Here is a 24,998-nt window from a genome sequence, read left to right on the forward strand (position 1 = left end):
TGGATAATTTTTCTTATCCTGAAAGTACAGTCATATGTTCAGTAAACACTGCCACATTAGATTTAATTGTGAACAGCCCTGTATTTTTGAGAACCGGACTTCGATATTTGTCGTTTGAGGCTTCATTTTCCGTTAACAATTGTTAACAAACTTTGTGGGTGTAGCTTTGGTTCATAATTCTTGGTTATTTCTTCACTTCTTCTTGATTCATAACAGTTGTTATCTTAACTTGAAATGGGTAACAAAAATTAGTCGATTTGCAAGCTTTTAAATTTTTTATAAAATCTTGACTTCAAAGAGCCGTTTTTCCGTTAACTTTTTTGAAGCCTCCGAAACAAACTGTTCAGCAAGCATGTGCAAATATAAATAAAAGAGCTCATCCAATCTATTGATCAAAATGTAGCAAAGTAGATCCTCAAGTCACATGTTTTTAAATCGTGGAGATATATATCACTGTTTGAAAATGGGACCCAATACAAACTTTCCGTTAACAATTGAAGCCTCCGAAAAAATGAAGCCTCCGAAACAACAATAAGATTAATTATCATCTATGCATATCTAAATTGGTGTGTTTCATACTGATATCTGCATTGTAATTATTACTTGATATGTGCAGAATGTCATAAATTAAAAAAAAAAATTGACATTATGGTTAATGTTTGAAAAATATACGGATACCCAAAAAAGCCTGTTTCGGAGGCTTCACATGCAAAAAACACCATACTTAACAAATGGGTGAAAAAATTAACATGTGATAAATCTACAATATCTGCCGCATAGAATCATTGATTCAATACACACAAGAAAATAACAGCTTAGATGATCCCAACACTGTTGTTTTTAAAAAAACTACTTCTGCAATGTTTAACAATTGTTAACATGAAGCCTCCGAAACAAAAAAAATGACTTGCTGTGATAATTTAATTTTGTCACAACTGAAATTCAATACTTAGAAGCAAAGCATGAAAATTGGTAATTGTGATATTTTTTACCTATTTTTTATGTCAACTTGCAGTAGTTAGCCAAATATTTTACTTATTATGATCACCTGTGTTGTTAACTGAAGCCTCCGAAACACAAATCGATTGAATTGCCAATTCTAAAAAATAACTCCAATTTCTGTGAAACTTGGCTGGGAGGTTCCTTTCATCAAGTAGTATTTGTACATGAAGTTAGACATTCAAATTATTTTAGGAACCCAATTAAAACTTAAAAAATATGTTTAAGGTTTGGAAATTTCCATTGTAAATGACACTTGATGTTAAAAATTTTCAAAACTGCAATTGCAAACATAGCAAAACATGGTATAAAATTTAACTTATATCTGTTGACATACTTTGGAGTGGGATTTCACATGTATTCCAGCTTTCATGTCATAATTTTCTGAGGTTTAATATGTAAAATACATTTTTTCTTAGATTTTAACCAAAATGTTATGGAAATGTCAATTTTTTTATTAGAAATCAAAAGGTTTAAGCCTTGAAACATTATTTTACTGGAATTTAAGTTGCTTCTATGCATGATTTCAGTAAACAGAAACATATTTAAGTAGTTTGAAATTTTGACCCTAAAAATCAAAAGTTACACCCTTTACTGTGAAAATGACCATATACGTGTCGTATAAAAGTGTTGATAAAGAACTATTTATTTTGACATGTCGGATTTAGGGTCATATCGATAATATACGACACTCGATAACAGGCCTAAAAATCTGGTTATCCGCCAAAATTTTTGGTCATCCGTATATTCCCCAAACTTTAAGTCGAGATTTAAGAATTTTCTTTTCCTCAAAATGTGCAACAATGCTTTATTGTCAGCCTGTCACGACCGGACTTCCGTTTACATGTAGCAGGGCCAACATTTGCTGGTGCATCCTTTTGGATACAGGTACACCATTGATTTTTTTCAGAATAGATTTACTACCAAGGCCAAGGGTTATGCAGCTAGCGATGTATGTAGGGAGTGTTTTACACATGCCGTCTGCTGATAGCCTGCCTTAACAATTCCAGAAGTGCGATTTGTAGCACACCTGTTATTATTTTCAAAACTCAACCCCTTTATGATATATATTGACGTCCCAATATTGGAGATTCTTGAGAAAGTTCCTGCAATCTTATTGGTTCTTATGTTAGCCTTATAACACAATACAGTGCATGCGCGTCAACACGATACTCATACAAGAATTCGGTATTTCGGAGGTACATGTAGCTAGCAACAGCAGGACTGGTCGATTCTGAGCCCTGGGTAATTTAATTTAAATTTGATTAAAATTTCGTATACCCCGGTACTTAATACTTTTATTTGAATTGAAGCGTTTAAGAATGATGTTTTTAGCCGCTGACTCATGCATGATCTATCAATCTTATGACATTGTCATTTCACGGGTGACATCATTATTTTTGGCGCAAAACAATTGCTTCACCTTTACTTAATAATGATGTTGCCCGTGTTATATCATATGGGACGATAGATGCACGACAGCGGCGAAAAACAATACCTTTAATCTCTATCACTATCAGCCTCCGACTAGCATGACAAGCAATAGCATTACAATGGCCAATGCATTAGCAAATGACCAACTGCCATCATCATGCTCATGGCTGCAGTTTGTCTTATTTTTTAATTTTTATAATTTATATTCCTACACCACAAATGAGAGCCTGAGTAAAAACCTTTCTGCACGATATTGATAAAAAAATCCAAAGTGATATTTACGTTTGGCTTTCGCATAGCATTGTGCATGCAGTCATGGCAGCCGGCAGTGCCAGTCATTGTTTTGTATGATGATCAGCATATCAGCTGATTCACATGCACTGCTCGTGATCGTTCATTCCACCACGCACCAACGAAACATTTGGTCCATTTTACTGCCAGCACAAAGACGTCTAAAAACAAAGATTCACATCAAAATAATGTCTACAACTGTTTAAAGCATATCCATAATACATATATGAATGAAACTTACAAAATAACGGTTAATTTGCAGACTAAAACTACAGGACTTCTGGCTCGTAATCCAGCTACGTCAGCTTCTGCGGCAATTATGTTTATCATGCATGATCGATAATTATGTTAATTATTATTTATTTACGATATCGATTATGCATGTGGGACGTCGTAAAGGGAACTTTACACCACCACGTAGAGTAGGTTATGAATATTAATGAGTTGCTGTAATTTTCATCTGGCCATAGTGAAATGGAAAGGTAGACCAGGGACCGTCCATACAAGGTCCCTGGGTAGACCTACTTCACAAAAAATTGGGCACCATAAATAATTATCATAAAACTATAGTACTAATGTGCATCTCTTGAAATCAACTTGCATTTTGAAAGTGATCTTGAATAATGAAAGTGATGTATTTTAATTTTCTTAACATCTGCCAATTTATTCATTTACCATGTTTACAACTTCGGAGTTGGAATAATTATCACACAGTACAAAATGGTTATGTTATTTAATTTAATATAAGAATGGACAAAATAAACATTGTAATTATAGTTGGGAAATAGTTCAATGTAAATTCTTTTGTTATGTATTTGTGTTCATTACTTTTTACACCTTGCGACTGTGATTTTATATTGGTCTTTATTATTTTGAGCAACATTGGCCTATGGTATAAGAATGATAAGAATGGGCAAAATAAACGTTTTAATGAGGAATAATTCAGGGTTGTCCATATATTGCCAAATTCTAGTAAATTCATTTACTGGCTTGGGTGGAAAATACCAAAATATACCGCAGAGATGCCACTTTGGGCAACTCAAAGACCCTGAAACTTTGTAAAAAAACACCTGTAATAATGTATAAATTAGGATAAAAAGTCCCATAAATGGGCTGAAGATAATTTAAAGTGCGGCCTTTTGACTATAAAAGAAGGAATTCAGGCATGAGAAGGAAAAGTGGCATCTCTGATACTGGAAATTACTGGGAAATACCTGTAAACATTGAAATTACTAGTAAATACCTGGTGGCAAATACTGGTTTGGCAATAATATTTTAATAAATTTTAGAAAATAGTTTTGTTCATGTTTTTATCACATTTTCATAATTTCTTATCAAATAATTTCATTACATTTTAGAAAATGCCACTCATCCAAAACAGGTATAATTAAATTTATATTTCTTTAACCTGTGATTGACATGTGTGTGTGACAAGAATGTACAGAGTAAATGCCAAAACATTATTTCACTGTAATACTGAATTAAAACATCACCTTTCCTATCATACTTGACTACTTTTTCCCTACCTAGGAGTAATGGTGAGTGACAATTAGTGTAAGGTTTTTAAATGTCCAAAGTGAAATATAATACAATACAATTTTTCTTGAAATTTGCAACATGAATATGCTAATATCTATTTAAGATGCATTTAGGGAGAGGATAAAGTCCACTTTTTACATCAAAGCCAACTTCCAAGCAAATCCAGGTCTATATTTCCGAAAATCCAAATGCCTGTATACCATTAATTATCGATGCCCACCCAGTAAATTATTTTCCCTAATTTGAGGGCAAAAATAAATTAAATTGCCCACCCACTAAATTATCCTTATTTACCTCCCTGCCCGGCATAGGCCTATCCCAAGAACCACATTAGGGGGCCTACATAAAGGGTCTGTACAATTAATTATTAGTCCGGGGGGGGGGGAGGGGTAAAATTTTGCCCCCCTTTCGACCTGCCAAAAATCGCTTGCCCCCCCCCCCCTATCCGCTACAAAATATTTGCCCTCCCCTTTTGCACAGCGAACAGGGAATTTGCATATTTTCCCTACTGTTTGAGCGTTTTATTTAAAGGTGCCCCATGAATTTGAACCCTTTCCCCCTGCTTGCCCACAAATAAAAAAGGTAAAGTAGGCCTACTTCTGAGAGTTATTAATTAACCATTGGTCATTTTAACCTAAAGAACCCCAATTTTTGCGCTTTGCGCGCATTTATTCCACTTTTGTACCATATGTAACCAGTTTAGCTTCGATATGCCAAAATTATTCATGTGCTTCGCGCGCATTTGTACGATAAACCTTTTTTGTCACCAAAAGGTGCTGGATAACACGATTCAATATACTTCAAGACAATTCCCCCTCCCCATACTCCCCCAATGTCAAAAAGAAATCTATGCCAATGTTCCAGAGTCACATTCTAAGCAGATCCCAAGACTCCTCAGACCCCCCCCCTCTCCGTGTCGCCCAATATGCGACGAGGGTGTTTCCGTATTGTTTTCCTAAGCCTTTTTAGAGCGTTTTATTAAAAAGCGAACCATGAATGTGTGCCAAAAATCGCTTGCCCCCCACCCCCTCTCGGCTTCGCAAAAAATTGCTTGCCCCCCTTTCGCTCGCCAAAATTTCTACCCCCCAATTTTACCCTCCCCCCAGGGCTCATAATTATTGCACAGCCCTGGGGACACTCACTCACTCTCTCACTATCACTCACTCACTCACTATCACTCACTCGATCGATCACTCAATCAGATCGATCAATTACCCAATCACCCAAGTCATATTGGCCAGCTGCCTGCCGGTGCATGACGTCACTTCATCAATATAATATAACTTACAATAGGTGGTGGTGTAAAGTGCTTCCATCGTCATGATTCAGGCACGAAAAACATAACACACGGATCCCGCTGCACTTTATAAGCTTACACGGTAAGTTACTAAACGGCTCTCATGCACTGTATTATCATCTGCTCTGGTATTAAAATAAACTATAGTGTATATTAATAGCGGAATGCGTTGAAGAAACTACATATTACATGATTTGTAGAGCTATAGAAAAATTATCAAATTCGTGTACATCGTCATGATGGTGGAACATACTCTTTGCGTGGCTGTGCGTAGTAAGCAGTTGTACGCAGATATAATCAAATGCAGTAAACCTTTGACGAGCGCGTATTTTAAACATACATCGCGTATTTACTGCGTTGGACGCACTTGTCTCTGATTGGCTGCTGAGGCGATCTGCTGTTGCTGAGTGGAAATTTATGAATGAACTGTGCGCCGTACACGTTGTTAGCTCCGAATTTGCAACATCACGCCCGGTAGTCACGCTCGTCAAAGGTTTACTGCATTTGACTATAGCCTCACTAATATAGACGTGTAGAGTAGCGCTGTATGCGCGCGTAGTTAGCATGATTAGTCGCGGAGTAACAAGCGTAGTTGAATCCCGGGAGTTGAATGTTCCACGATCATGACGATGTACACAAATTTAATATTTTTTCTGTAGTATGTTGTGGACTTTGTGTACTGGCAGTATTGCACCACCAAAAGAAACTGATTTCTGTAATTAAATTGGCTATAAATATTAGCGATTTAGCATCACTTACATGTATAAATATCAGTGAAAATTTGCATATCAAGCCTTTCATCTCCATGTCTCAAGCTCTTGAGATTCGCTACAGAACAGAAGAAGCCTACGCCCCCGGGGGGACCACTCAAATATGACAGTGTATGCATGCGTGACCAAATTTTTTCAAACACCCCTAAACGAGTTTTACCTACCAGCAAATTTAGCCCCTTAGGCTTAGGGCGTGTTCACACTATGCCTGTTTTGCCCTGGGTCTGGGTACAACCCGGTTAGACCCGGTTGGTTATAAGTGTGAACAGGAAAAACCTCAAAAAATCGACCGGGTCCATTTTTTCAACCTAGGAAAGAGTAGGTTAAAACCCGGGTCAAACCCGGGTATGACCCGGGTCAATTGTAGTGTGAACAGAAATATTTTGAACCCGGGACCCGGGTACAACCCGGATTAACTCGGGTCCCGGGTAAATAATTCATATGTGAACATGACCTTAGTAAGATAATTGAATATACAATTTAACCCCTAATGAGTTTTTGGCTAGTAAAAAATGCCCTTTTTGGACTCGTAATTTACCAAAAATTTGAAAAGGTACGGTACCCCAAGCAAGTTGTTCAGATTCAGAAAAGTACCCTTATTCTTGAAAATTCAGTGTTTTTTAGACCCTAAATGCGTCACGCGCGTAACTTGCCTTGCCTTAAAAAACACCCCCTTTTACTTGTTTTTTTTGGTCACGCATGCGTACAGACCATTTATCCCCGGTACCCCAGGTCAACATAAAAAGTGGTAACCATGTGTGTTCTTCCTTTTTTCAAAACCCCCCTTTTCACTGATTTTTCATTGATTTTACCCCCCTTTTTTTGCCAAATCACTGACAAAATCAGGGTAAAAATACCCCCTTTTTCAAGGTTTTCAATGAGAAGATTTCCAGACACCCCTTTTCAATGACTCCAAATATTGAAAATATATTAAGTACAAAATGTGCAAGTATGAACATTACTTTGTGTCTGTTGTACTCCCAGATGATCCTGTGTTATTAACTGGGGTAAAATTTTACAATGCCTGTATACTGATTTTAATTGAAAATGAACCAAAGAGGAACAATCCCTCGAAGTTTTGTGTACAGAGGTTCCTTTAAAGTATTGTGGTACCCAAGTTTTTCTTTAAAACTGAGCTTGAAATTTTCGAAAAAAAACTCACGGATTGCATGATAGGTTCCAAATTCGGCAGCTTTGTTAGTTTGACACATGTCAAATGCCCGATAAGCTTACTTTGATTTATTTACTTCACGCGAGCGAACGGCGACGCCAAACTTCAAGTGCAACAGGGAAGAGAAACAACGATACAAAATAAAAATGCCAGAGGATGGAGGCTGAAGACTCGGCTGAAGACATCGATCGAATCTAACCTGTGAAATACCCTTTTTTTTAAAAATTTCATGGAGACAATGCTCAGAATACCCCCTTTTTTTTCGCGATTTCATGATCCGCATTTCAGTCAACAAAATACCCATTTTCCGCGAAATTTAGAACACACATGGTTACCACTTTTTATGTTGACCTGGGGTACCGGGCATTTATCATTTATGTGAGTGGCCCCCCCCCCGGCCTACGCCCCTCAACACTACTACAGCCTTGAACTTGACGTGCAGTGACAGTCATGCTGAGGCAGCATCTTCAAATTTGCCATTTGAGCTTGAGCCCATAATTAATGATTCCAAATCCAACATGTCCAATACACCCATCAAATGTGTGTCATATCGGCCCTCAGACACACACATTCAGGCATAGAGTTCTGAAGTAGCATGTTTTGATGACATTTTTTTAAATGTTTACTTCCATGACAGTTCTAATACCATCAACTGACAACTCAATACAAAGGATATCAGTTGGCAATTTTAATGTAAAATTTGTTATGCAATCATCTCATCTCATATGTCTGTATACTGTAGTCAGCAAGACATCATTACTCGAGTACAACACTATCTGTCTTACAATGAGCAGAAAGTCACTGAGTCACACCATTCAAGTACGTATATTGATTACCTCAAATGGCCTACTGCAGTGACCAGATATGACCCTGTATGATTTCCATGTTATTTTGCAATATAACAAAACCATGTTTTCCTTGATTTTGGTATGAAATTGAGCAAATAAAATTCAATGGCATGTCAATTTGGAGTTATTAAGGGCAACTAAAACTGATTTGAGGTAAGTTTTATCTGTTTGGAATCTGTATTGACTATTCTGAGGGAATTACTGCAATGTAAACAAACTAACTTGACAGTCATGGCCCATTATGAACATGGTGTACTGGTTTTCAGTACACTGTTTTCAATGGGTGACTGTATGAACCCATGGATTTGATCCATGTACATGTCCAATGCCGGCAGCCATGGTGGTAAATGGTTTGTGGTAGACTAGCTCGAGATACCCTAGCTAAAATACAGGTTTACATTTTACTATCTTGCATTATCTTGCTGTATTTCAGCTAGAGCGCCATAGGTAGAAAAGCCTGTTTTTTTTTGTTGAGAACAATACAAATATGTATTGAAATCTTTTCTGCCATGACTTCAGTGATGCGATGCACACAACAGAGATCGGAAGCATAGCCTGAGCCCATTCATCGCTGTGTGCAATGTCCGGTTAGGCATTGTTATTTAACTAACATCCATTTTAAATCCATTTCCGCTTAGGTAAATTTAAAGTTGCTCACGACATGGTGTATTATTTCCTTAATAATGCATTGACAGGGTTCGATTTACTTTGAAGCGAAAACCTTATTTAGGCGATGTTCTTATAATATTAGCATATGTTTACAATACATTGTAAAAAATTGCTATACAAGCTGAAATTTGTGTAGCAGGTTGTCCAAAATGGGGAGCATTTTGCTCTACCCCTGGCATTAATATTGCATTGGTTAAAAATCATGATGTACATGTAGGTCTCAATAATATGTAGTTTGAAGCACAAGTTTGTTACATTTTTGTCAAATTTCGATATTATAGCCATTTTTGTCTCGCCTGATAAGGCAGGAGACTATATAATCACTTTTCCGTGCGTATGTATGTATGTATGTGTGGGGGTGTGTGTGTGACAAATTTGGTTAAAGTTTTGGTTAAAGTTTGCCTTCCGCCTATTTTCTCGGAGACTAGGAGTCGCATACGTTCCTCAAACTTGGTGGGTGGGTGCATCTTGACCCGAGACAGAACCGGTTTGTATTGGTTAGTGGGTCAAGGTCACTGAGGTCACCTTGGGGTCATCTGAGGTCAAATTAGTAAAAACTGTCGTATGGGCATGAAACTTGGTTGGTACAGTCAACATTTAAAGCCAAATTTTTTGAAGGTCATTTCGAGGTCACCGGGGTCATCTGAGGTCAAATTAGTAAAAATTGTCGGATGGGCATGAAACGTGGTGGGTACAGTCAACATTTAAAGCCAAATTTTTGGAAGGTCATTCCGAGGTCACCGGGGTCATCTGAGGTCAAATTAGTAAAAACTGTTGGATGGACATGAAACTTGGTGGGTACAGTCAACATTTAAAGCCAAATTTTTGGAAGGTCATTTCGAGGTCACCAGGGGTCATCTGAGGTCAAATTAGTAAAAACTGTCGGATGGGCATGAAACGTGGTGGGTACAGTCAACATTTAAAGCCAAATTTTCGGAAGATCATTTCGGGGTCACCAGGGGTCATCTGAGGTCAATATAGTAAAAACTGTCGGATGGGCATGAAACTTGGTGGGTACAGTCAACATTTGAAGCCACATTTTTGGAAGGTCATTTTGGGGTCACCCGGGGTCATTTGAGGTCAAATTAGTACAGACTGTCGTATGGGCATGAAACTTGGTGGGTACAGTCATAGACATACCACCTAGACCTATTACTGCCCATCCCTTACCACAGCGGGAGGTGAAGCCCCGTATCCAAGGTGATATTGACGGATTGACGGGGTTACTAGGCGAGGAGAATATCGCATACATGTCTCACGCGCTGCTTTGCGTAATTGCTGCGCCGTTATCGCCCAGCGTCAAATGCGACATGTTCCGTGAGACGCGAATATATCTGCTTGCTTGCGTCCGGGTATGCGTCCTTGTCAAAGTTGTTGCTAAGCAGTGTTGACTTCACTACGCGAACCAAAGTCATAGGTCTAGGTTCTCGTTTGTCTGGGGGTACAGTCAACATTTAGAGCCAAATTTTTGGAAGGTCATTTCAGGGTCACCAGGGGTCAGCTGAGGTCAAATTAGTAAAAACTGTTGCATGGGCATGAAACTTGGTGGGTACAGTCACCATCAGCCAGATAATTGTGCCCAGCTGATAACCGCCAAATTCATTTACCTCTACCAAAAATATTTATGGTCGCGAAAGCAAGCGAGACTCGTGGTTCGAGAACCGCCTTGTTCTACATTTTCGCTACCGGTACAAATTGTGTATTTTAACATCAAAATAATGATATGATATGAAATATGAATATCAGTAACACAGATCAGACCTCAAATTTCGTAAAAATCTTTACTACAGATATTTATTGCAAGCAGTTTTCTTGCGTATTAAAGTATGAAATCATTAATTTAAAGGCCCACTCAGTGATTTGTTAATCCGGATGATCATAAAAATCATCAAAATTAAGATTTTGGCACCTTTGTCATTGTCATAGATGTGTTAACATACATTTGTAGCCTGCTTGTGGGCCAGCCAAAAGCCATGTGTATCTTAAAAGACAAAGACATTTACATATGAATCTGTAATTTTTATACCAGACAGTATATAAATTAGCTACAGCATCCATGTATTTGAATGGGGCTTCAACTTTGTCGATAGAGTGCTTGCCTGAAAGGTCATTAGTTCAAATCATCCTCCAGACACGCTCCAGAAGATATGCAAATGCATGGAGTACCAAAGAATTACTTTGATCAATACCAGTTAAACAGGTGATTGGTATTGTACTCCATTTATTTGCATGTCTTCTGGAGCGTGTCTGGAGGATGATTTGAACTAATAACCTTGTCTGAAATTTTGACGTACGTGCATTTGATCAGTAAATGTGTTTGCTGTCGTTCTTTTCATTCATTCATGTGTTTTATTGTCATATTCCATTATACAAGACATATAAGTTACATCAATGGCATACAAACTTCAATATAATACAATGCGGCAGTTCTCGTTTTTCTACCTTACATTACAGTGTATGTGAACATCGGGTAAATCCACAGCCCCTTGAGAAGTTTGGGCAAAATCTATTCATATCTTGATGTTTAAATCGGGGGAAAGAACTTGAAAAAATTTTATCAGCTAAAACGGAGCCATTTGACCGCTAGGTTTTTGTGAAATCAGTGCTTCCGTGGTGCTTCCATAAGATGCGCCGCGCATGCAGATAAGCGTTGCGTATGTGTACATTGTAGCGTATCTGTGCGTTAACAAATTGCGTGACTACAAAACGCGAAGCGTTGTTGCGCGCGTGTACCCCGATGGTACAACAAAGATTTTTTTTCCTTTTGAATTGCGGAAACGAGTGAAATAGTGAAATAAAATCCACAAAATAGAGCAGTTAGAGTTAACAAATCTGGATTTTCTTTCCTTGTATTTTTAAAGAACATAACAAAGTAAATATATTTCAAAAAAGCTCAATTTCGCGAAAGAAACAATGTCTAGAGTACACAGCCACATTTTAAGTCATCCTGTAGAATCCTCACATCTTGTCTTGTCTTGTCTTGTCTTGTCTTGTAGTTTACTATCCAACTCCCCTTAGTGAAGGGGGCAATTCGGATAGGGTTGTGGTGCGCTATGAGGTGAGTTATTTGAGGTAGAGATTTGTTACTGCTTGCTTGAAGAAGTTGCTGTCATTGATACTGGTGATGTCTTGAGGTAGTGCGTTCCAGTCTCTTGTCGTTAGTAGTATCTTCAGGAGCCTTGATAGATCTGTAGACTAGACAATCGTCAGCGAAGAGCCGGTGGTACTGGAGACGTTTTGATGAATATCATTAATGTTATGGATGTTAGGTGGTCTAAGGTGGATGAGGGTTAAAACTCAGATCAAAGTGTGAGATTTACTCTTTAAAACCTTATTTTCACAGGAGATGCAATTCTGAACAAGGAGGTGGTACACAACTGTTGCTATCAGACCTAAATAGATTTGCTATCTAGCTTACATATATTCAAACTGCCAAGCCTCCATGTAGGCCTAGTGAGGAACATGGTGTACCAGCAGACACAAGGTGGAACTACCATGACACATAGACATGGAGGTCACATGGAAAATGAGATGAGTGATGGACAGACACAGATAACACAGATAACACACATGCAGCTAGGGGGCACAGATGAATGTATAAAGGTAAGACTTGGAGACAAATTCAGCAGTTTGAATCAAAATCAAGGATCCATGAACACCATCTGGTCACATGTTTTAATTTAAGAGGCCTTTAAGAGGCCATATTTCTCCCAAACTTCACCCACAAGAACATTCAAATGCTCTACTCTGGGATTTTGTTGGTTGTTTATTTCAAATTTGCTGAGAACAAATTAATATCTTGCATCCAAACAAAATGATAGGGCCCACAAAATGGGAAAACTTTCATTTGAACCATACTCTCATATTAGGCCTGAAAAAAAATGTTTGATTGTCCATACATGTATATCCCTTCCAAGGGGTGGGGTCGGTTGGTCCGATTTAAAAAAGAATTTTTAAGTCATACCCGAAACATGTTTGCTTAATTAACTTTTAAACAAATAGCCCAAATAGGTGTGAATTGGGATATTTTTCTACTGTATACCACTTCATTTATATTTTTAAAACAGTTTAGAACTTAGAAGAAACTGTTTTAAAAACTTTTTAGGATGCCAAAAAGTTTGAAACAAAAACCCTTTTCTGGAATTTCCAAAATTAGGGTCGGTGTTCTGTAAATACAAAAATGTACGGTAAAACAAAAACAAAAAAACCAAACTTTTTCCAGATTTTCCAGATCAGGGTTGGTCTGATGAGGACAATCAACTTTTTTTTTGCCTGAGAGGGTCATACATATGTATAGTTTGAAAAAAACCCAAACCTTAATCCTTAATTCTTATCCTAACTCTAACCCTAAAGTTCACCCTAATCCGAACATATAGTTAAAGCCATAATCCTAACCCTATTAAACCACAATCCTTAACATGACCCTGACTCTAATCCTAACTCTGGCCCTAACCCTAGCCCTAATGTTAACCCTAGACCTAACCCTAACCTTACCTCTAACCGTAACCTAAACTGCCCTAAACCCAGTGCTGTACGGTGCGACCATTTTAGGCGCATTGGCGACTAGATTTTTTCTAATGGCGACTAAATATTCAATCCCTGGCGCCAATGGCGACTAACTATTGAAGCTTTTAATCACCAGCAAATGCAAAACATGTATGTAATGTAGCATTCAAGAGTATGAATGTATGCTATGAATATATGCATTTATCATGTCTCAATGGGGACTTCCTGGAAAACATATAGGCCTACACTGTAGGCTACATGCTGTATGGAGTATGTAGCGTTCAATGGGAATAGGTAGATTGAGTACAGCAGCAAAGAACATTCAACGCACATGGCTGTTCAGTTGGCACCTCAGATTTTTTACCTGGGAGCAAAATTTGGGCGCCTAAATTTATAAAGTTAGGAGCCATTGGCTCCTCAATCCATATAGGGTATAATCTTCATCCACGGTAAACCAAACAGCTTCCGTGGTAAACCTTATAGCGCCATCACTTGATGAAAGTACGTTATTACTGGGCGTGAGTTAAAAGCTATCTGGGCTAGAACTATTATGACTGTAGGGGTGTGCTTGCCCACAGGTAAAAAAAATACTGTGGCGGTTAGGCCTAATAGGCCTCACGGTCTAGTTTAGGGCAACGGGGGTGGAAAGGAGGGTAGGCCTAGGCTACTACGGGCATGTGCGACTGATTCGGGGTGCATTTTGGTTTATTGATGGCCCTCAATTCCATGAAAATTTGGTTTAAGAAAGATTGTTTTATTTATTTTTTAAAAATTAATTTGTTTCCCAAATTTTTATCGGAAAGTACGTGTGCCAATTTCTTTATTGTTAACATGGCGTGTGATAAGGGTGGTGCAATAATTATGTGTACTCCGGGGTGAATTCTCAAAATGGTCTGCCAAAATCGCTTGCCCCCCCCTCTGGCCGTGCCAAAAATCTTTGCCCCCCCTTCGACGTGCCAAAAACCTTTGCCCCCTTTTGATGTGCCAAAAGTCTTTGCCCCCCCTTACACATGCAAGATTTTGGGAAACCCAATTTAAAACCTTAAATTGTCTTATCATATAGTCTTGAGCGCCTTGAAGCAGGAAATTTTGCATATTTGAACGTGTTCCTAACGTTTTCCGAAGCCTTTTTAGGGCAGAATATAGAAACGGTGCCCAAAATATCTGTGCCAAAAATTGCTTGCCCCCCTTTCGACCTGCCAAAAATCGCTTGACCCCCCTTTGACCTGCCAAAAATGCTTGCCCCCCTTTTGGCCTGCCAAAAATCTTTGCCCCCCCCTATAATTCACCCCCCCGGGGGGTACACATAATTATTGCACCACCCCTAATAAATAGGCCTATTAATATAATTTTTAAATGCTATTTTATTATTTTGTTTTTAATTGAAAATCTAAAATAGTATAAAATCGTATATGATGCCTTAAATCAAAGTTTAAAACGTTCTTCCAATATTAATAACTATTATTAAATAATTCCTAACATCTCGGACAACACGCCTCCCCAACACACACACCCTCGTGGCGAAAGTCTACCTTGCACATCGTGTACACGGGCGTGCACCATCCAGCATTGTCGCACTAAAATACACTACCGTACCCTATTACGAGCAATGGAATAGCCCGTCAATCATGCACAGTGGTTGCTCCTGGAAGGAAGATTATACCCGATGTGATGCGGTTGCTCATGGAAGACAAGAAGGATTATACCCCTTTTCCCTCAATCAGGTTTTGCACCGTACAGCACTGCCTAAACCCTAACATTTTATAAAAAAAAAAACATATTGTAACAATTGCTGAAGAGGACCCCCTCAATATTTTTTTTACAATATTTCAATGTACTTCATTAAATTACATGAACACTGCAAAAATTAAGACTTTTTGTACGTGCTGTAGATTTGAATAAAGCGCAGGAATCGATATATAATTATTACGATGGAAATATTAGTCGAACATGTACGCGATGTTCATAACACATACGTATGCTTACGGGATGGTTACACACACATCAAAGGACCGTGGCATAGCACGACCGATGGAGTGACACACATTGGCGACATCAGCGCTGGTAGTAAATTCCCATTTTCTTTGCTTTACCTCAGTTGTTCGGCTCAAAATTAAAAGGGGGCATATCCGACAGTAAAAGCTAACATTTTATTGAAAATAAATACTATTTAATTTATTTTTGATGGAACTGTTACAATATGACTTTAAAGGAGGATTTCGTGATCCTAGCATCCTCTTTTTATGACATTTTTCAGTAGATATCCACGAAAAAAGTTTATTTCCAAAATATCAGTTGATTCCGATTTTATGCGTTTGCGAGTTATGCATGATTATGTGTATTACACTGCTCCATAGACAATGTGTTGTAATTTCGTTCTGGTGCACCAGAACGAAATTCAAATTTAGCGATATTTTTGCTAAAGGAATTAATCTGCAAGAAATATTTGGTACATAAACATTATGTAGCCAGAGGTATCCAGTGGTGTAAAAATCTCAACTTTTTTTGGGAAAAGTGGGGGGATGAGGCTGTGGATCACGAAATGCCCTTTTAACTCCTTTAGGACTTATGATGCTTCATGCTTCAGACTAATGAGCTGTTCCCAAATGTTTATTTTTTGAACACTTAGGCAAAAAAAAAAAAAAGTTGTTTGTTTGTCCTCCACCGCCTGCTCCTCAGATTAAGGCCTGACCAATATTTTTTTTTTTTATTTTTTTATTTATAAAAATTAGGTAAATTCAATTTTTTTTTCAGATTTGGAGTATCTCTGGACCTAGCTAGAGCTAAATGCTAAGATCTTTCATGGTTGAAAATAAAAAAAAGCCCCCATAAAACATTTTGTGTCTTCAATATGCAAAGTTATAACTTGTGTTCATGTCATAGTCTATTATTTTTAGTGACTTCAAAATACATTGGATTTTAAATCATTAAAAGTCTGACATGAACACAAATTATAACTTTCACCATGAATGATTGTAGCATTTAGCTCTAGCAAGGTCCAGGAATACGCCAAATCTGAAAAAAAAAAAAAAAAAAAAAAACCGCCGCCTGCACATCCTCTTTCAAAGCTGTGGAGGACAAACAAACAATTATTTTTTTTTGGCCTTATCTTGTAGCTTGTAAAGGAGTTCAACACAGAGACGGCAAGATTTCATGATCTTATATTGTCACTGGGTGGTTCCAGTGATTCGGAAATGCTGAGAGAGGAATTAAAGAAAACAAGACAGAGAGCATGTGAATTGGCTCAGGACAGCAAGAAGAAACTTGTGCCACATCTTAAAGAGTAAGTTGATTGATGGTGCTTTAATTTGCATAAGAAGTATCCAAACACTAAAAAACAAAAGCAATAACTTAAGGGTAGATGAGGTATTGTTGATCGAAGCAACCAAAAAAAAAAATCAATTTTCATTATCTTAATCAATATACCGTATTGTTTGTAATAAACGCACCGGGGGCGTTGCATTTTTCCAAAAGGGGGGCGTTTATTGGAAGTGAATTGTCAGTGAAAAAAGCTTAAAAATCGTGTTCAATACATGATGGCGGCGCCCACAGAAAATGATATTTTTGTGGGATACAACAAAATTACACCTGTAAGTGCATGGAATTAGTGAAATTCTACCATAATTAGGTAATGAAATGGATGGGAGTTGAGTCATAATAGGTTTTGTCCATTCAATTTAGCTATCGTGACTGACATAACTGATGCATGTTTTAAGCTTACCTACACGATATGTCATGGAAATGTTCCAATTTTTCTGTGAAAAATTGGAGGGGGGCGTTTATTAGAGGGGGAGCGTTTATTACAAACAATACGGTATTATTGAAAAATAACACTTTGATGTTTTGCAAAAGTTGCTTGATTTATTGTTTTAAATGAGTTATGTGCGCTTTACAAAAGTGTTGTTGTTTCAACCCTCTTTACACATAACTCAAGAACCACAGGACCTAGTAATATACTAGTAATCGTGTGTATGAGCATTATTCCATAATCAATAAGTATGATAAACAAACACCTTTTTGGCCGAATGACGCATAGCATAGTATACATTTTTGTAGCCTCATAGGCTGCAGGTTCAAACCCTGGTAGAATTTTAATTCAAATAAATTTCTCTTCATTTAGTTAAGTAATGTTAAATGTTCCCCATTCATTTCTATGTTTTATTTGTTTTTCTCATTTTGTCTGTGTACATTTCAGCAGCCTTGATTTCAAATCAGAAAATGAAACCAACGGGGATTACGAGAGACTTTGGAACACATTTACTGCTTGTGTTGATTTATTTGAAGGCCATATGAAAAAATCATTAGAGCTGGAAAGGGCATTTCCAATACACAAAGGTTAGTTTGATTATTTTTGTTAGTGTGCGGATGGTTCTTAGGAGAAATGTACAAAATGTAGGTTTTGGGATGTGCAGCAGATTTGGGGTGTATTTTCAGGCTTGTTTGTATAATTTGGGATTACAATTTTAGGGCTCATATTGAAATTCCCTTACACAGGAAGGTGTGCACCATCCTGCAGCTTTCCTGTGCTAGCCTTCTTTTGTTAAAATCCTGGGCAGGGTGTATCACTGATGCATATAATCCATCCGTTTTATGACCGAGCTTTCCTGAGGCTCGCGCTTAGCGAGGGGAATCCTGCCTTTCTGTGTGAAAACGTGGTAGGGTATTTCAATATGAGCCCTTAGGAAAACTGGTTTAGAGATGTAGCTTTTTTTTCAAATTGTCTCCAGAAATCATGAAAAAGTCCGGGGGGGTACTCAAGTTTGATTTTGGTAGGGACGTGCCGCTGAGAATTTGAAAGTGGATCCATAAATATACCAATTTTTCAAGAAATTTGGACCCATTGATATACCAAAAGTCAAATTTTTCGGCCAAATTAAACCCAAATTGTCTTAGTTCTTACAAATTTTGAAATTTTGGCTAGATTGAGGCAAAATTGGGCTATTTTTCAAAAAAAATTGAAAAAGTTTTGAAAAAAGGACCCATTCATATACCAAAATTGGCTTAGAAAAAGGGGTCATTAATATACCAAAAAGCCGAAAATGCTACCCATATTAGCGGCACGTCCCTGTATGGTCATTTGTACTAAGTACCCCCCTGGGGAAAAAATGCCGATTCTTCATTGTTTTTTTGCAAATTTTTCCAAAATGTTTCCGGAGTTGGGCAAATTGATCATGACTTTGAACAAAAATAATCAATTAGTATATATTTTTGTGTCTATATTTCGTCAAATGTGCTACATTTTTGTAGTATGCCACACATGATCACATCCCTACCCAATGGGCTATTCCAGTTGAAATCCATACACCTACTGTGGAAGATATGACCTTAATCTTCCACACTTGGCTTGCTACACTCAAACCTGTTCAGTTTTAGTGCTTTTTTTCAATGGCAAATGAACTCAGATAATCATGATTAGAAGTATACATACAAGTCATGATGGTGATTATTGCATCGCCATCTCATGCAGTAAGATGGTTGTAGATATCATAATCAGAAATAGGTCTAAGCATTTTTTGTTACCTTTTCATCACTCTTACTTTTAATGAGTGGGGGGGGGGGAGAGGTATTATCATGGTACAGTCTGTTTAGTAGACAGTGTGAGAGTTTGACAAATGTTCAAGTGATTCTGTACCGCAAACTCGAAAGACGTTTTTTGTTTTTGTTTTAAACCTATTTGCAGGTCGCAATATTCTGATTAATACTGGTGTGATGGAGCCACTTGGAGTGGAGAATATACCAGTTAATGTTGAGAATCTAGACTACCCTACTGTTGACAAGATGGTAGTAGAGAGGGAAGACATTCATCTTCTTGAAAGGTAGATGATACAATTCACAAAGTTGGGAAGCTATATTAGTATGTTATTTCACAATATTAAGATACTGAACCTGATATAACTCAGATTATGCCAGATGAAGCCATATTTTAGCTGCAGTCATTACATGCATTAGCAGTTCTGTGCTGCTTGTGTGCTTCGCAATACAACATGACTTGATGCACATTAATACCCCAGAACTGGCACTGAAATCCCGTGTACGTGGCAAGTTACACCGACCACTATGAACTGTGACGCGGCAATGAGGTTATACATGCTCAAAGGGAAATAGTAGTACTATTTTCTGGGGAAATAGTACTTCCAATAGTACCACATTCCCCCATCAATCGGCTTTTTGACTGCTTTGCAAAATAGTTAAAAAACTAGTTTGGTGAAATGATACTCGTTTAACAATTTATGAATAAGAATGTAATGAAGGATATAATCTCCCATAAATCACCCATCTGATTCTGAATTAGTGCTGGTTTATATAGATGTTGAGAACAGTATGATGATCGGTTCAAATGTTATCGTTTATTTAAACTAAAACTTGCGTTTTTCATTCTAAAAAAAGAAAATACAGCATCACTTTTAATGTCTGATTGAGTAATACCGTTGTCGGATATCAATCTTTTGTACATTTCCCTGTCAAAATTCATATAATTTGGCTCCTAATTTTAGCTGTGCTAGGTATAGTAACATTTCAACCTGCTCAACTTCTCTTCAATAAGGGTAAGGGAACAACCCAATCTTTGGTGTCCTATGAATGAACCTAGTTTAGTTCTCCCTCAGCTGACTCCCTCACTCCCAGCCAGAAATATAATCATGAAATGTTCAAAATTACGCTCTTCAGACCTTCCTCTCAGTGAAACCCAGTTTCGTTTATAGGATGACATCAATCTTTTGGGCTGTTTTCTAAACACTAAGCTCAGTTAGACTTTTTAATTGAGAGAACCTCTCTCTTAAAACATAAAACGGCAGCAAGGAGAATGAGAACAGGTTTTTGCAATTTGCAGTGGGTAAATATCCTGACCCCTGAGTATTGTGACTTTTATTATTTACATGAGAAAATATTACTTGTTTGTTGTATATTTAGGTTTGATAATTTTAATTTCAGTTTCACATGAGAAGCAAGAGAAATAGATCAAATAATGTACAGGTTTCTTTAACTTGTAAGTCTTCTTGTTAAGCAGTGTTCATTATTCTAGTCTCTGAATATGAGAATGCAGGTAAAAACAGGCTTCTTGAGCTTGGCAGGTCTAAATAAAGCTATCAAACATTCAATTCTTAATGGTGTTTTCTTGAATCTTTAATTATATAAAATGACCAGAAATTTATTATAGAAGAATTATAATTTTATCTCAATAATAACGAAATTTGCTCAGTTTTAATTTTAATGTGCAGGCATTACTAGAACCAAAGTCAGCTACCATGCATGTTGTCAATAGCAACCAAACAGCATGATTCGAAATTGTCATTAGGAGGTTATGGTTGTAGCTGGTTGCTATTAGATACACCGAGATGATTTGCTTTAAGTCCTTTGTCACAATATATTTACTCACCTTATTGTGTTGCATTATTAATGGTGTTGTATTGTCTCTAGACCTTACCTACTTATCCAGTGAGTGGTGAAAGAGGTTAAATTTGCTTAGCTTAAGCAGGTCAGAGTGGTGTCTGAGCAATTTACATAATGGCACCATTTTGAGAATTTTTTGCTATCTACTGCTGATAACAATGACAAAATTACAGTTAACTAATTTCATGATTTGATATTTCAATCTCTCTAAATAAGATCAAGCAAACATGAAGATGAGCAAATTGCATAAGCAAATGAGGAGAAAATATATGGCCGGTGGTGTATCATCATAGGGGGGGGTATTGCAGGGGTGTGTGGGGGGGGGGGCTGAAAGGCCATGTCCCCTGTCAATCGATTTGAAAATGTAGAAAATCCCAAAGGAAAATTGCAGAAAAAGTGCTTGGGTGCCACTAGGGCCTGGTGATGCTACCTCTTTCCCTCTCCCCACAGTTCTATATATGCTAGAGCATGCCAGCAGTACCAAATTTGGAAGTCTTGCAATGCATGTACATTCGTCTTGCAAAGCTATCAGTGATCTGATCTGAGTATGCATTTAGGCCCTATTTGTACACAAATCTTACCTTTAGGCCCCTATACTCCTTCAATAGTCAAATATCTGCAGGTAGTTTGCTAAAGAGGCTAGAAACCATCTAATTGATATGCTACACAGTCATTTGTAACTTAGCTTTGAAGGATTTTATTGATAAAAAATTTGAAAGCGGCGAAAACATTTTGACAGAGGTCAAAATCGTACAGGGTGCACACCAGTAAATAGCCCCCATTGACTTTCTGTACAAACATGGTCCAGGAAAACGTCTATTTCTTGACTCCAGAGCGACTCAGTTTACTCAATTTACTCTTTCTGTAAGTCGAAGGTCAGATGAAGACATCCATTGTAGAAATTATATACGGAGTCCAGCATTTTTTTCCAGAAAAATGCCGACTAGATCACCCTACATGTATAGCCTATACAGCTTACACCACCTCACGAATAGCTTGGTATTTCTAAAATGCAACACATTTTGAAAGTTTAGCCAAATCGTCATAAAAAGTCGGATCCTGCTCATTTTTCACAGACAATCTATTTCCCAGGCCTAAATGAGGATTTAATATGAATCAGGGCCTGATAGTTGGGTGTTAAGCCTTTTCTAATGTATTAAATTAAGTCGTGTTGCACGTTTCCTCGTTTGAAACACTGATTTTTTCCTCCCAGGGTGTAGGAGACTTATATTTACTAGTGTGCACTCTTATATGTATAAGTCATATCACTTTTACAAAAGCTGTATTATAAGATAGTGATTACTATGCCTGTAAATCTGTAAATTGCTAAAACTGATCTTAGTAAAAATTCAACTTCACTTTTCCTGAAGGTGATTTTGTTGTCATCAAATTTTGTTATTAATCCACATACCTTCAATATTTCAGTAATTGTATAAATGTTTCCCAATGCAGGGATATTCTTGAGTTGCGCAACCTGATGTCTGAGATGCAGAGACGTGTAGACATCAAGCCATGGATGATTGAGCCACCAGCTGACTACAAGATTGAGTATGCGAAATCTAGGAAGTCTGTTGACAGTGATTGTGGCTCATCTGATGGTGGTGTGGTAAGTGTTTTTATGCAGGTTCTTGTATATGATATTAACCCTATGAGAACTACCTGCCGATTGGCCAAAACGAATATTGTGTCCAATTTGATCAAGGAGGGCATTAATAAGATCATCTGCAAATGCAAGTTTGACCGTAAAGTAGTTTAAAGACTAGTCATAATTGGCAATTGATTTGAGCATTTGAAGTTATCAACCAATCAGAAATGCTGTTAGATGACCAGTAGTGTCCAGGGGGTTAATATCCTAATTCCTGGCTACAGGATGATGATGATCATCGGAGAAGAACAATACTTGATGGGTCAACTGTGTTATTGTCATGAATGTTGATCAGCCAATCAGGGTGATTGTTAATCCCTCCGCGTTCACTCTCATGTACTCTTGAAGCACTGCTCCATAGGTCCAGGTTTTAGGTTTTGTTTGCCAGTCTTACAAGTTGCACGCTATCTTGTGTAGTAAGCTTACAAGGTGCACACAATGTTGCTAATGGCGTTGGTAATTGGTGAAAATCTGGTCATAAACCCGAAAGTCATATTGTTCATATTCATAGTTTGTCATTTCAGCATGAGTTTTAAGCTTATCTAATGATTTTAATGGGAATTATCGTTTTAAAAATGACCTCTAATAAACGCCCCTTTTGGATAATGCAAAGCCCCCGGGGGCGACTATTCACAGAAATATGGTATGCACTTTTATGTTGTTTGCAATACAGTTTAGGATTATGATGATTTTGACTTTGGATTTTAACAAAATATTTTGAGTGTGTATGTATGTAAATTCCCATGTGTAACTTTTATTTGAAAATTGTAATAAGTGCCCCAGAAAATGATGTGACTTAAAGTCACCGGGGTGCTAACATTGAAAGTGAGGACTGCAGCACAATAGTCACAGCTACCACTGTTATAGTTCAACCTTTTAATTAGGAGATGGCCTGATACCTCACAAATTAAAACATGTTTTAGTGTGTTCAGACTGTCAGTGCTTGTAATTAATTCTTAAAATGTTTTCTTTTTTCTTCTTGATTGTCTACTTTTATAGGAAGTGCCTTTTGCTCCAACCCAGCGTAAGAATTGCATTGTGATGGTAGTCGTGGCCTTGATAATGTTGGTGGCATTTACTGTAGTCCTCACCGTATGCCTTGCCAAATTTAACCCAAATACTTGATATTCCTGATAGCAGTAGACTACATTCGGGACGAGTTCAAATGATCTGCACCCAACGTTGAAAATCCTTGAAATATTCACCAGTATTCAGACCATTTCCTGTGGTACCTTTCATCAGTACACTAACATAATTATTGTCTATATTATGTATAAAATTTCCATATCAGTACCTTTTATAGTTTCTTCAAAAAACACAAGACACAAATTAAGTACACAGATGGACATTTTACTTAAACTATCTGTGCACAAATGAAGAGTTTTAGGTAAATTCCTCCACAAAAGAATACAGATCGGTTTAACTCACTCCTGTACACACATGCTGCTGGACAATATTGGGTTGGCAGGTATGATACATTCAAATTGTGTAACATATTGGTTGGTAAGCAATTTGGAGAACAAAGATTTCTTGATTGTTATTATGAGTAGTGTACCATTAGCTTGCATGGTTTATAGGCACAGGGTTTAGGCTGTAAATGTTATATAGGTACTTAAGAACAAAGATACATGTACATACGTGTGGGACATATTGAAACCAAACCAAATTATTTTATATTCTAGATGATTAGGGACAACAAAAAACCATCAAAAAACACCAATGCAAACTTCCCATTCCTGTCCTTTTTCCACGGGTTTTATCCGTTGCAAAAGACATCACTTGTTTGGTTTTTCATAGGGACTTTCAGTTCTCCGCTGTGATTTTCCGTTCTTGGTCTTGATTATCTGATCAAGTGATTAGCTTTGCTCAGGGTTTTGTTTTTCTTCTGAACGTTTTCTGCATGGAAGATGCTGCAGAAAACTTAAATGCTGTGGAAGCCCACTCAGTACAAAAGACATACGGGGATGTGCCGCAAACGTGGATAGCATTTTTGGAATATTTCTCAATTTCTTCGGAAAATAGCCCAATTTTTACCTCACTGTAGCCAAATTGTTTTGGGAAAAGTTGTAAAATTTAAGACAATTTGTGTTAAATTTGGCTGAACATTTTGAATTTTGGTATATCAATGGGTCCAAATTTTTTGGAACAATTGGTATATCGATGGGTCCGCTTTCAAATTCTCAGCGGTTCACCATACCCAAACCAAACTTGAGTACCCCCCAGTGTGGAAGACACTGGGGAAATTTAGCAGCTGCTGCATTTGCAATGGAAAAACACCCATAAAACGTCGGACTCTATTTGGGCCTTATTTGAAAGCAACAGAGGAATAACAAACCATGTTGCCAAAAGCTAGTGGACATATGAACACATAATTATTGTCATCCTTGGTGACCTAGTGCTTTTAGTAAAAAGACTGATTTATCTTCTTTTAGTATTCTAT

At 37.5% G+C, this 24,998-nt stretch overlaps 2 protein-coding genes across 3 annotated transcripts in view; one reads left to right on the plus strand and one right to left on the minus strand.

Moving 5' to 3' along the window:
• The window catches only part of LOC140158901 (uncharacterized), a 44,841-nt gene extending 41,789 nt beyond the window's left edge, over positions 1-3,052 (minus strand). The window contains exon 1 of one of the 2 annotated variants that reach the window (XM_072182168.1): positions 2,966-3,052. The gene's annotated coding sequence lies outside the window, so the exon portion shown is untranslated. The remainder of the gene's footprint in view (positions 1-2,965) is intronic. The other variant, XM_072182169.1, reaches the window with a different exon arrangement.
• Positions 3,053-5,585: 2,533 nt separating this feature from the next.
• LOC140158905 (regulator of G-protein signaling 9-binding protein-like) lies at positions 5,586-24,025 on the plus strand. Its single transcript, XM_072182174.1, has 7 exons — positions 5,586-5,642; positions 12,362-12,621; positions 16,641-16,807; positions 17,720-17,859; positions 19,205-19,340; positions 22,366-22,519; positions 23,558-24,025. The coding sequence occupies exons 2-7, from the start codon at positions 12,481-12,483 to the stop codon at positions 23,681-23,683; spliced, it is 864 nt and encodes a 287-aa protein (XP_072038275.1). The 5' UTR covers positions 5,586-5,642; positions 12,362-12,480; the 3' UTR covers positions 23,684-24,025.
• The last annotated feature ends 973 nt before the right edge of the window (positions 24,026-24,998 follow it).

This window comes from Amphiura filiformis, chromosome 8 (genome assembly GCF_039555335.1).
Source record: "Amphiura filiformis chromosome 8, Afil_fr2py, whole genome shotgun sequence".
Taxonomy (NCBI): domain Eukaryota; kingdom Metazoa; phylum Echinodermata; class Ophiuroidea; order Amphilepidida; family Amphiuridae; genus Amphiura; species Amphiura filiformis.

Bases quoted from the DNA above. Each gene is read 5' to 3' on its own strand.
- LOC140158905 (XM_072182174.1), top strand. From the start codon at position 12,481: ATGGTGTACCAGCAGACACAAGGTGGAACTACCATGACACATAGACAT. The intron at 16,808-17,719 runs GTAAGTTGATTG...TGTACATTTCAG, and splicing joins CTTGTGCCACATCTTAAAGA to CAGCCTTGATTTCAAATCAG. The intron at 22,520-23,557 runs GTAAGTGTTTTT...CTACTTTTATAG, and splicing joins GCTCATCTGATGGTGGTGTG to GAAGTGCCTTTTGCTCCAAC.